This window comes from Orycteropus afer, unplaced genomic scaffold (assembly GCF_000298275.1).
Source record: "Orycteropus afer afer isolate SDZICR_OR568_19922 unplaced genomic scaffold, OryAfe1.0 scaffold00169, whole genome shotgun sequence".
Lineage (NCBI taxonomy): Eukaryota > Metazoa > Chordata > Mammalia > Tubulidentata > Orycteropodidae > Orycteropus > Orycteropus afer.
In genome coordinates this window covers 2,824,606-2,837,808 of record NW_006921756.1, presented here as the reverse complement: position 1 = coordinate 2,837,808, position 13,203 = coordinate 2,824,606, and the positions used below count along the sequence as shown (strand labels likewise).

Genomic DNA, 13,203 nt, shown 5'->3' with positions numbered 1-13,203 from the left:
GGAAGGAAGATTGAGCAATCTACTTCCATAGAGATACCACCTCAGAAACCCAAGGAGGTGTCGCTATGAGTTGAATCTGACTCAATGACAGTGAGTTTGTTTTTTGTTTTGTTTTGTTTTTTGAGTACATAAAAACATTGTTTTACATCCTACTTTCATGAGTAATGACTGGAGTCTTAAAAGCTTGTGAGCGACTATCTAAGATGCAATAATTGGTCTCTCCTTATCCGGAGCAAAGAAGAATGAAGAAAATCAAAGACACATGGAAACACTTAGTCCAAGGGACTAGTGGACCATGCAAACCCTCAGCCTATATGAATGACCCTGAGACCAGAATGAGATGGTGTCCGCTACCACTGCCAACCATTCAGAAGGGATCAGAAAAGGAGATCCTCAATAGAGTGAAAGAAAAAGTGGAACAGAACTCAAAATCATAAAATAAAATAAATTTAAACAAAACCAGTTCACTGGTCTGATAGAGACTGGTGAAACCTCTGAGACAATGACCCCTAGTCACCCTTCAGGCCTGGAATTGAACTCACTCCAGTGGCTTCCATCCAAACAATAAGCCTTCAAAGTGATCATTTACACCAGGTAGGTACACTCTTTGGAACAATCAACAATGGGAGATAAGAAGGGTAGATTTTCTACAGGGAGATAGCTCAGAGGGCAGGAATGCAGAGGAAATAAGGACAGGGAAAAGGTAACTACAGGAAGGAAGTAGGAAGAGAGCTGTTACATTATGGGATTGCAATCAGTGTCATGAAACAAAATGTGTATGAACTGTTGAATGGAAAACTAATTTGCTCTGTAAACGTTCACCCAAATCACAACTTAAAAATAAAAAGACCTCTGTGACAACTTATTCTCACTCATAAAATCCAGGATAATCTCCCTATATCAAGATCCTTGATGTAATGACACCTGCAAAGCCCTATTTTATCATATAGCATAGTCACAGTTTCTGAGGATTTGACATCTTAAGTGCATAGTCACCGTGAGGGACCATTATCTCCATATGACTGTTACCCCTTCTATCACACTTGAATCTCACCTTTCTACACATATGCCATTCATACAACCCTCTGTTTTTTCCCTTCCCAACCCGAGAAGCTCTGATGGTGTAGTGCCTAAGGCATTTGACTGCTAACCAGAAAGCTGGTGTTTCAAACCCACCAGCCACTCCTTGGAAGGAAGATTGGGCGATCTACATTGATACTGAAGTGGGAGCATGTCCTACACCTGTCTTGCTATCAGGCCTCCTGGCATCTAAAAACATACAGGAAGTAGATGTGTTTTAGGCTCAGGTGCCTCTTCATTTGTGCAGAAAAGGTCTATCCAGGTGCCAAGACACAGAGGGGGAAGTTGTAAGGATGGGTGTAGAACAGATTGCTGGGAGGCACACCTTCCTGGAGCTGGTGGGAGGTCTGGGTCTTTGGAGAGCTTTTCAGGAATGAATAGGTGGTCTTCTTCTAAGAGGGGATCCATCAGGGGCAGGAGAGGGGTGTCCAGATGGCACATTCCCAGGGCAGCAGAGAGACATCACTGAGTCCCAGGCTAGGAATTTCCCTCTCCAATTTCCTCCCACCTGCACCCCACAGTCTCCACTCCCCTCTCTTCCTCGCCTGTTTGGATCCTGGATTGAAGCCCACTAGTGGCTTGAGAACTTGAACCCTAGAAATGTGTGTGCCCTTAGCCATTGGCACTACTGCAGGACTGCTGAGAAGGATCTCTAATCTGTCCTGTAGTTCCACCTTGACACCTTCACCAAAGTTCTCCTCCCTCTTTCGAACCCCACCCATGCATCAAGGATCAATTCAAGTATTATCTCTAATCAGAAACCCTGCTCCCCCAATGGCACTCTGCCATCTTCCTGCAGTCAACCCAGAATGCCCAGAACATCCATGACTGGGAAACATAGACAATGGCAACAGCAAGGAGGGCTACAGAGATCCATCTCAGAGAGGCAGACAGCAAACAGGTGAAACCATGGTCTTTACTACTTAACCCTAGTGGTGGTTACAATGGAATGTGTTTAATATTACTAGTGCTCAATACAATACAATATTGTTTAGAATTATGTAATTGCTGTCTCATTGTTGTTTTATGTACTTTCTACATGTCTTTTCTATTTTAAATATATGCAACAACAAAAAAAAGAAAACATGTCAGAGAAGGGAAAAGGCCCTGAAGCCATCCCTCTATCATGTGCTATAAGGTGAGTGGTGTGTCTGCTCATCACCATGAGCCCCAAGGCAAAGCTTCTATTGTATTTACTTGTGTTTACTAAGACTGGATGTAAGAGTGAGCTACACTGTAAAAAATATTGCCAGTTACAGGGAATAAATGAAAATTTAAAAGGTAAGCGCTCACTTAGTGCTTGTTGAATGCGTGAGTGGCATGTGTGTCTTCTTTATAGGCACACATGGCACTGTTCTCTAGTTGAATTTCTATGTTGGTCTCACTCTCCTTCTAACTTACAAGCCTCCCCAGGGCAGGGAACCACAGAGACTAGTAGTCTAGTCTAGGGAGGTCAGTGCCCAGGGATAACCCCAGCTTGGGTTGACTGCAGATCCTACTTCTGGTGAGACTGCATCCTAGACCCTGGGCCCAGTGGCTTCAGGTGGAGGTGAATGCCATTCTTGGAGCGCAGGATCAGCTGGAGCAATTTGATTGGTGGCCGCAAAGGGTCCAGGGAGAATTCAAAGCGCAGCAAGCAGAGGGCTGTGACCACCTTCATCTCATTCATAGCAAACTGCTGTCCAATGCAGTTCCTGTAGTGAACACAAAAAATGCCCTCGGGCTCTGGGGTGTCCAGAGAAAGCCAGGACCGCCCTCAAAAATGGGCAGCAGATCTGATGAAACAAGTGCTCTTAGTGGCCAAGCAAAATCAAAAACTAGTTTTGTATGAATATTTAGCTGATTGATTGATCTTGGCTTAAGAAACAGATCCTAGGAATGTGCTAAGGGTCCCAGACTGAGGAGATTCACATTGGGTGGTCTGGCTTGGGAGTCTCACCCACAACAACTTGCCCATCCACTCACCTCCCAAGACAAAGACAAGAAATGATAATGCAATGAAGAAGATCCCTGGAGCTCTCTCCTGTATTAGGATCACTCCACTCCCTTCCTTATTCACAGAGAGCCCCAAATAATGCCCCTACACAGCCATCTACTTTCCCCTCCACAATCCTAAGGGCTAGGACATGCTGGGCCTATCCCTACCTGGGCCCCGCAGAGAAGGGCATGAAGGCGAAGGGATGGCGTCCAGCCACATTCTCAGGAGAAAAACGCAGGGGGTCGAAGACCTAGGTAGACAGGGCCTTGCTTAAACACCTGCCAGATCCTGGAGGAGAGTGACCTAGATACCCCACCACCCACCACCATCTTATCTCCAGGGCCAGGAGTGGAATACCTCAGGGTCGGGCCACACAGTGCCATTCCTATGGAGGGCATAGATGTGCAGAGAGATCAAGCTACCTGTGGGTAGAGCAAAAGCCTGATGACCAGAGGTCCTAAGGTGGTGAGGCCCACCTCTTCCAATGGGTCGCAAACACCTTCCTGCACACTGCCAGTGACAGAGAGCTCACTGCCACACCACACTTGTCAAAGTGTTTTTGGTCATCCTCACATTCAGTACTATAGCTGAGTAGTACCATAGCCCTGGTACTGGCCACAAACCCAGACATGGATATTTGTGGAATGAAAAACAGGGAGGAATGAGCCCACCTCATTGAGAAGTAGGATGTTGTTGTTGTTGTTGTTATGTGCCGTCGAGTCAGCCCCGACTCATAGCAACCCCTCCTTGAGTTTCCGAGGCAGTATCACTACGGAAATAGGATTGCCCAACCTTCCTTCCAAGGAGTGGCTGGTGGGTTTGAACCGCCAGCCTTCTGGTTAGCAGTCAAGTGCTTTAGGCACTGTGCTACCAGAGCCCCTGAGAAGTAGGATAAGGAGAGACAATTACGAGAAGTAGGATAAGGAGAGACAATTACACTTATTTTACTCTCAATTAACGGACATTCAGGGAAGTGATTATTCATAACATGATAATATTGATAATAACAGCTTCCCTTCTTTGGGTGCTAACTACAGGCCATGTACAGGGCCAGGCACTCTTTAAGAAGCCATCGTATGCAATTGTACAGGTTATGCATTTCACAGAATCATAGTCTAAGTGTATGACACCTCCTATGCTTGTTCAGGATACAACCTGTATGGCCATAGGAGCCCCGAATGTGATGGCTCTGATGAGCATTGTCTCTTTAATCCTCTTCTTATCCCCAATTAACAAATGAGAGAGTTACATATAGCCTAAAGGTTGTGGAGTTGGAATCTGGACACAGGGCTCTCTGACCATAAAGCCTGAGCTCTTTCCCATGTGGTGTAAAGATTTGGTCCAATACACTGAGGATATTAGAAGGCATCCCAGTGGACTCTACCTTCACTCAAATCTGCCACAACTCACCTTCAGGTAGAGAGCGACCATCCACAAAGGTGACAGGCTTGCTGAGCTGGCGGTACACCTGGGGCACAGGTGGATACAATCGGAAGCTCTCCTTGATGCACATGGTCAGGTAGGTCATCTTGCCCAGATCATCCCTGTCAAAGACACAGCCAGGCCATTCTAGGCATGAGTCCAGGGGCAAGGAGCCCAGGGGCAAGGCAGTCTCCAGCCCCAACCTTCCCCCTTACCACCCTGAAAGGCACAAGAGCTCCAAACGCCCAAGCCAGGCCACACACTGGGTGGTCACTCTGGCCCAGGGTTTCTGGCTCCACTTTCCTCCACCCCCTCCTCATCTTCACCATCATGTAGGAAGGGCAAATGTAAGTCATTAAAGACAAGGTCAGTCACTCTCATGTTTCCCAGGGCACTATGGGAAAGTTCTTTAGATCCTGCTTGGTTTCCCTGCCAGTCTGGAATGGCACAAAGCAAGGGCATATAAATATTGTTGAATGAAGTAATAAATTCATGAACAATGATGAGCTCAAAGAGAATATTGCTTCCTTTTTCCTTTGGCCACCAGGAAGCTCAGAACCAAATGGAAGGTTCAACTATAACTCCTGTGTAAAACCTTATACAGTGCCCAAACTCAGTCTTTTTGTCCTCCATCCTGATTTTTCATTTGTGAGCTTACTATTTTATTGAATATGTGTCCTCAAAGCTGCTTTAGGAATCCCTACACAGCACAAAGGAGCTCTGGTGTCACAGTGGTTAAAACATTCAGCTACTAACCAAAAGAGCAGTTTGAACTCACCAGCTGCTCCATGGGAGAAAGATTTGGCAGACTGCTTCTGTAAAGATTTATAAGGAAATCCTATGGAGCAGTTCTACTGTGTCCTATAGGGTATGTCTGAGTCAGAATTCACTCAGTGGGTATAGGGTATAGGTAGCACAAAGAGTTAACACCCTTTGCTGCCAACCAAAAGCTTACAAGTTCCAATTCACCCAGAGGTACCTCAGAAGAAAGGTCTGGCTGTAGAAAACCCAGTGAAGCACAGTTCTACTCTAGGACTCATAGAGTTGCCATGATTTGTAGTCGACTCATTAAGGCAACTGGATAAGCTGCTTTAATTTCTAGATGGAATAAAGTTAAATAAATAAATAAATAATTTTAAACCCCTGCCTCCACGCTTTGCTCACCTCATTACTCTACCTGGAGTGCGCAGTTTCCTCTTCTTCTCTCCAGCTGAGTTTCACGCCTCCTCTACACTCAACGTTCAAGCTACTCAGTCTTGCCCTTGGATATGCCACTCCATCTATGGTTTTCTCTCTCTCACTTTTAGAATTTGTCTCTAAATGCTCTGCAAGGGCAGCATCTTGGTTCTTCCTCTTCTTCACCCTACCCACTTCTCCAACAGCACCTGGCTGGACATCCTGAGAGGTTTCCAATACCCAGCTAGTAAAAATGGACAATGGGGTCTATGTCCTCCCAATTGCAGATCTTGGAATTAAGGCTCAGCCTCCCTCAAGTGAATCTGTAGACTTCCAGCAATGAGCAGGTTGCTATATGTCTAGCCCCTGCTGAAGGTAGTGCAGGTGCCCAGGGAGAAAGCAGGCATGTGTTTCTGATGCCCAGTCCTGAAGGGAGGAGAGGAGAGAGTGAGGAGTGAGAGAGTGAGAGCAATGGTGGGAGAGGAGCCTGTGAGAGATCCCCAAGGTCCGGAAGATCAAGCTAAAAGAATGCTCAAGGGTCAATCATGTGTTAATCACTTGAGGCGTGTGCTAAGAAACAGGAAGGAACCACTGACTAAAAGATTATAAGGAAAAGTGTTTGGTAAAGGACTTTTCTCCCTTACCAAAGGAAGAGACCAGAGTCTGGGAGGCTGCACAGTGCCATCCAAAGGCAAGTCAGCAGGGATCCGCATTCCTCACAGCCCTAGCTCTGTTTATCAAGTTTCCACCTCTTTCTCTGCTCTATCCAGAATACCAGAATCATGGTCAGGTTCTGCTATTGTGCCATCAGAGGGAGTGAGTACATAAGCAAACAGCTTCCTGTTGGCAGTCTACTCTAAGTTACTTACATCTGAAAAGGCTCCATTTTACCAGAACATGCTAGGGATGGATCTGCACCTCCTCTCTCCTTGAAAAACAAACTACAGCACTGGAGAGGACAGGAGAGCTACTGCTGCCCCACCTGGTTTCTTGGATGATCCTGAGTTGTCCATGGATGACACAAGACAGAATGGCACCAGACTCCCTGGAGCTAAGCAGGAAAGATTGGGCTCACCCTCAGTCTCACTCACCACTGGATGGTGTCCCGGTCACCTAGGATCTCACAGATCTCTTCCCTACAGCGATTCTGGTGCTCAGGGTACAGGGCCATGCAGTAGAGAAACCAAGAGATACCACTGGTGGTGGTGTCATGTCCTTCAAACATGAATGTGTCCACCTCAGCCCGGAGATCTGCATCTGACAGCTTGCTCCCATTTTCATCCTAGGTTAAAGAAGACATAGTGTGACCACTCAAGAAATTTGAGACAGGAAGCAAAAAGAACTCATAATAGTAGGTTGTCAAATAAAAGCTCAAAGGAGAGAGTAAAAGCTCCTTTTCAGAGTGGATGTACCTATCTGTTTGTGGAAACTCATCTTGGATGCCTCTACTCCATGTAGCAGGCTTCCTGGATCCCTCTGACAAGGGACCTATGACTTTATACAGTTCTGCTCACTATGCCACCTGATAGACATTTTTATCAATTTCCACCCCTCATCTCCTCCACTAGTCTGTAAGCTTCTGGAAGACAAGGACAAGTCTTTCTCATTTCTGTGTCCCTAGCACAGAGCCTAGCTGAGGGCAGGAGTACACTGGGTTTGTGGAGTGGGTGAAGAAATGAATTAATGAACTCTAAGACTCTAGGGTGCCAAGATCTTCTTCTTCTATTACTTGTTAGTTGTCTTAATGTTGGCTCCAACTCATGGCAACCCCATGTATAGCAGAGAGCAATGTTACCTGGTCCTGTGCCATTTTCAGGATAATTGGTATGTTCAAGTTCATTTTGGTGGCTATTGTGTTAATCCATCTATCTTACTGAGGAGTTCCCTCACTTTTGCTACTTAAAATTGGTCTTCAGGGCCTCTACCACCCAGATACCATGGCCCAGCTACACCCTGTACCTTCCCTCCTCTGAGAATTTGCTGGTATGTCACAGGACAATGAACAAGTCATTTTTGCTGGAAAAATAGGTGGAAAATGCTTAACAATCTCTCTCCTGTACAGAGTCCTACCTTAGGAGGTTGGGGGATGAGGGGTGCCAGAGTGGTCTCTGGGGCCAGTTCAGATGTGTGGGGGTGGGCAACTGTGCACTTACCAGGGCCCCAAGGAGAATGTCCAAGAAGTCAAGGTGTCTCTTTTTCTGGATCTTTTCCCGCTCTTTCTCATTCTGTAGTGCAGCTTTCCGCTCCCTGATGACCTGGTCTGGGTCAGAAGTGTAGTCACTTCAAGGGACCCCATCCTCTGCCCAAAGGGGAAGCTGAGTCCCAGCAAGTGGGCAGGATTCCAGAGGGTCTAAGGAGAGGCTGCACTAGAATTCAGGCTTCCTGAGGGTGGACTCTGGGGGAAAGACCCACCTGTATGGTCATGAGCCACCTGGCAGGCCCTCAGGAAGCGGCGCCCATGGGGGGTGAGCCAGTAGATGAAGTCATTGTGGTACTGGAAGGACTCAAGGCGCTGCTGCATCAACAGGGTAAGATCACTGACTGCCCGGTAGTAGGTATTGTCCCTGGACCGTGGAGGGAGGGAGGGGTTGCTCAGACAATGATCCAGAAGAAAGCCCAGAACAGCTCCCATTCCAGGAATCCAGCCCCAACCACAGCCCTCTCTCCCCTCTTTCTCCTTGTCTTTAAATCCCACAATAAAGCCATAATGTGTCTCCCCACCATGGGCAAGTCCCCTGCTCCCCTCAAGCTGGGGCCCTTAAGACAGGACCCTAGCTCCTCTCAGACCAGGGCTCCAGGAACCCTGCCAGCTCTCTCCTCTTAGGTAGCTCCTACCTTCAGCAGAAGGTATGATTAGCCCTAAGGTGCCCCCTGACCTGTGGCCCAAGCCACTATTTCCTTTGCCAAAGGTGCACTTCATGAGCGTGTCCAGTGCCATATGGCCCACATCGCAGAAGATGTCAAAGGACTTATCCTCGCAAGCCTTTTTCTCCCACTTGTCCTGGAACCCAAAAATAGAAAGCAATGTGGGGGGCCAGCCTAGCTGATGTCCCACTCCTGCCCTCCAGAATCCACAGCCTACATTTTCCCACCAAGCCCCCCACTCATACATACACCCAGGCCCTATCCTGTCCTCTATCCTACTAGAATGTAAGGTACAAGTAGAGGTTTGGGGAGGACAGGATCAGAGGATAAGACCAGGAGACAGGCCTTACACAGCACACACAGACACATTTTCCTAGCCAGGGGCAGCCTGCAAGATCAGGAGGGCCAAGAGGTGAGGATCTCCCCAGCATAGACGGTTTGAATCAGGCCTGCCAATGAAGCTGAGGAAGAGTTTCCTGCAAGGGGAAAGGCTGGCCTGGGTGACCTCAGAGGTATGCAGCCCTATGATTCTGATCCTGACCCCTAGGCCCTAAAGTCTATGTTGGAGATGTGTTGCTAATGACATTACTTTAGGCAACCATGGCAGGAGGAGAATGAGAAGGAGACACTTTGCAGAGATGAAAGGCCTTCCTGATACTCTCAAATATAGGCAGCCCTCAAATATTCTACAATCAGAGCCTTATTGAAGCCTCACAAAGCCTCTTTGGTCTGGGAAGAGGTAGAGCTGGGTCTCACAGTGGGGACAAGAACCAGGGGCTACCTGGACACTCGGAGCTTCACCACAAGGTCAGTTCCTGCCTGTAGCATGTGTCTGTCAGAGCACTAGTTTCACATTTCTAATGCCAGCAGAACAGGACCTCAGGTTTCAGAAGTTCCCCTCTGCCATAAAATACCTGGTCTCCCCTAGCTCCTCAAGGCAGTACTTAGGGACATTGAGGGCTGGCCCAGAAGTCAATACCCTCTGGGAACCTGGCACAGGGATCTCACCAGCATAGCACATGTGGACTCGGCAAACACAGCCACGTAGGGCTTTAGCACATCATAATGAAAGCCAGGTGTGAGCAGCTTGCGGTGCTGGAACCACTTGGGGCCCTCCAGGACTAGCAGTCCTCTCCCTGGGGAAGGCAAGGGAGAGAGAGGGGCAGTCAGTCTGGGCGATCCTGCCCCACCCATTTCAGCCTGGGGCCAAGCAAGTGGCCTGTGTTAGCATGCCACCCCAAGCTGATCCCTTAAGGAGTGGCCGCTAAGAGACATAGTATTGCCCTCTGTGCCTCCAGTCCCAAGTAATCAGGAACTTTGGGCAGAGCTAGTGTTCATGACTTCCCAGACCTCAGAACACAGGAGAGGTAAAGGCTCAGCTTCTGCCTCCTGGCTGTACCAACAAAGCCTGGGCTCCAGGCACTTGTGTCAGATGAAGCTGGATTCAGACAAATAGAACACAGCTCCATGGGGAAAGTCAGGCAGAGGTGCTGCTAGGCTTTAACTCTCAGCTGCTGAGACTGTGGTTGCAACCTCAGGTCTTAGAGAACAATCCATGGAGTTTGTACTTCCAAAAAAACAAACTCAATGCAGTGGAGTCAGATCCAACTCATAATGACTCCTCCTTCAGCTTCCGAGGCGGTATCACTATGGAAGTATATTATTGCCCAACCTTCCTTTTGAGGAGTGGCTGGTGGGTTTGAACCACCAGCTTTCTGGTTATCAGTCAAAATGCCTTAGGCATTTTGCCACCAGAGCCCCTACTTTGTGCCTTAGGCAGGACCTTATCCTGCATACACACACACACACACACACACACACACACATCCTGTGCACACACACAGAGGAATGGAAATGCATTCCTATGTTCAAAATACCTCTGCATTTCTCTAAGCATCTTGCCTGTCTTCTCATTCTATCTGAGCTATATCCCTGTGGTAACTGAAGAGAGGGTTAAAATCACAGAAGTCCAGAAGAAGACTTCCTTGTGTTATTGGATAGCCCTGGGACACCGTGATTAAGTGCTTGGCTGCTAACCAAAATGTCAGTGGTTCAAACCCATTAGCTGCTCTGTGAGAGAAGAATGTGGCAGTCTGTTTTCATAAAAATTACAGGCTTGGAAACCCTATGAGGCTGTTCTACTGTACGTATAGGATCACTATGAGTCAGAATCAACTCTAAGGTAATGGGTTTGTTTTGTTGTTGTTGTTGCTTGGGGTGGTTTTTGTTTAGTTGTGTTTTGTTGAATAAATAGGCCTGGGAATGTTTTCCTTGATTGTGCTGCCCTTGCTCAGCTCCTAAGATGCTGCTGAGGATACCATGGGATCATGAGTAAAAGGAGGGCTTTGGAGAAGCATACGGCCCTGGCTCAAGAATACTCAATGTCTCCCACCTATTCTCAACACCAAGCCACATTCCTCACCCTAACAGCCAAGGCTGGCCAAATCTCCCCACCCAGTCTCACCTCCCCACCACACTCTGTCTTCCAGCTACTCTAATACCTCACAGCCTCTGGTGACACCCATCTTGGCAGTATAAACTTACTTTTTCTCAGGTCCTTCCCCTGGCAGAATCACCTAGTAAAAGTTCCTGGAGGGCCCAGTGCCATCTCCTCCAGGAAGCTCACACTCACACATTTTCCACAGCCCTTGCTCTGACAGAGAGAAACCAGCAATGAAAGGGCCTAAGCCATGCTTCCCCACCAGCCAGGAGCTCTCTTGCCTATCCCCTGTCTCTCCATTATGCAGAGCTTAGATGGGCACATGGTGGCCAGGAGGTCCTGTTGAGGGAATAACTGAGTCAGAGAGGGCAGAGAGGGGGAGGGGCAGGCAGGATCCTGGCCAACCCAGCACCAAGGGACTGGAATGAGAAAGGCAGGGAAGGCAGGTGCGTCCCACTCACCAATCCACTGGAGAAAGAAGTCATACACATCTGAGGCTTTGGGGTCTGCAGGAGAAAGCTTGGATCAATAGGGTAGTTACCAGAGGAGGCTTCTGGATAAAGCAGGTTTGAATCCTTGCCACCCTTTCCCAGACATAGGGCACAAACCTCTTCCCCATACCCTTTGCCCTCAGGAAAGCCCACCCTCTCCCAGGTGTCCTCACCGCCACGACTGTACACAGCTTTGGCATAGTCAGGTTCATAGATGTTCAGGAAGCCAATGAACTGTCCAAACCAGAGAGGGTGGGCATAGGGGAACTGGTGGGCCCAGGACACAACCTTGTCTAGACTCCCTGTCTGCTGGATCTGAAATGACAACAGAGGTCCAGAGCCACTCATGAATCCAGCAACACCAGCCAGGTCCAAAATCCCAAGGCAGAAAAGGGAAGAGGCCTCCTAGGCAGTTCCTAGGAACTTCCTTCCCTCTTCCTGCATCCCCACTTCCAGCCAATCACCCAATCCTCAACAATTCTGGGCTTTGTCCCCTCTGCTGCCCCACAGTTATGTTTCTAAGTCCAAGCCACCCTCTTCTTGAGCCTGAGTTAGCTCAAAAAACCCCTAACTTGTTGCCCTGCTTCCATCTGGGACTCTATCAACTCTCTACACTGTATCTAGACAGAATTTTCTTTTGAAGATTAGTTTTTTCTTATAAAGGTAAGGCCTGCACATTGTACAACATAGAAGTCACCTGAATTCCACCCCTGCTGAGTCAATCACCATATTATTGTGGACCTACTATACCTTTAGGAGCTCTGATAGCATAGTGCCTAAGGCATTTGACTCCTAACCAAAAAGGCTGGTGGTTCAAACCCACCAGTCACTCTTTGGAAAGAAGGTTCGCCAATCTACTTCCATAGTGATATTGCCTCAGAAACTAAAGGAGGGGTCTCTATGAGTCAAATTGACTCAACAGCAGTGAGTTTGGTTTTGGTTTGGTACCATACCTTTATCTAGGCCCTATTATAGACACCTTATGGAAATGAGACAGACATGGCCTGCCCTTTCATTCTATGAGGCAGACAAACAATAAACAAGCAAACAATAAGTAAAATATTGATGTTGTTGTTATGTTGTTATGTGCCATCAAGTCGGACCTGACTCATAGTGACCTCTCCTTGGGTTTCTGAGGCGGTATCACTACGGAAGTAGATTGCCCAATCTTCCTTCCAAGGAGGGGCTGGTGGGTTTGAACTGCCAGCCTTGTGGTTAGCAGTTAAGTGCCTTAGGCACTACACTACCAGAGTAAATGCTAAGAAGGAAATAAACATGATGCTATGGCAAAGAATAACAGAGGAAGGACAAGCTTAGATAGATGGTCAGAGGAGGCTTCTTGTTGAAGATGATGTTAAGGTGAAACCTGAAGGCTGATCAGGAACTGGGCAAGTGCTTATGGCAGAAAAGATCCCTGGTTGGTAAATTACATCTGGATTGAGAAGAACCATGAGTGGGCTATAAATACCTCATAGAGGGGGAGCCCTGATGGCACAAAAGTTAAGTGTTTGGCTGCTAACCAAAAAATTGGTTCATGGCTCCAAGGAAGAAAGAGCTGGTGATCTACTTCCAGAAAGATTACAATCAACAAACCCTGTTGGGTGGTTCTACTCTGTTACATGGCGTCACCAAGTTGGAATCAACTCAAAGTCACTAAACAACAACCTGATAGGAGCACGATGCATTGGGCTTCCCTGAGCGCAGTGACTCTTGTACAGTCATCCCTTTTACCCATAGGGCATTGGTTCCAG

At 47.7% G+C, this 13,203-nt stretch overlaps 1 protein-coding gene across 1 annotated transcript in view; it reads right to left on the bottom strand.

Annotated features, from left to right (window-relative positions):
• Window positions 1-3,221: 3,221 nt before the first annotated feature.
• LOC103201931 (cytochrome P450 4B1) overlaps window positions 3,222-13,203 on the bottom strand; it is a 25,141-nt gene continuing 15,159 nt past the window's right edge. Inside the window, exons 2-11 of the mRNA XM_007946701.2 lie at window positions 11,626-11,767; window positions 11,423-11,467; window positions 9,530-9,657; window positions 8,533-8,657; window positions 8,069-8,220; window positions 7,810-7,916; window positions 6,748-6,938; window positions 4,469-4,602; window positions 3,416-3,480; window positions 3,222-3,308 (exon numbers count right to left, since the gene is read on the bottom strand). Of these exons, the coding sequence (XP_007944892.1) occupies window positions 3,222-3,308; window positions 3,416-3,480; window positions 4,469-4,602; window positions 6,748-6,938; window positions 7,810-7,916; window positions 8,069-8,220; window positions 8,533-8,657; window positions 9,530-9,657; window positions 11,423-11,467; window positions 11,626-11,767 (1,176 nt within the window). The remainder of the gene's footprint in view (window positions 3,309-3,415; window positions 3,481-4,468; window positions 4,603-6,747; window positions 6,939-7,809; window positions 7,917-8,068; window positions 8,221-8,532; window positions 8,658-9,529; window positions 9,658-11,422; window positions 11,468-11,625; window positions 11,768-13,203) is intronic.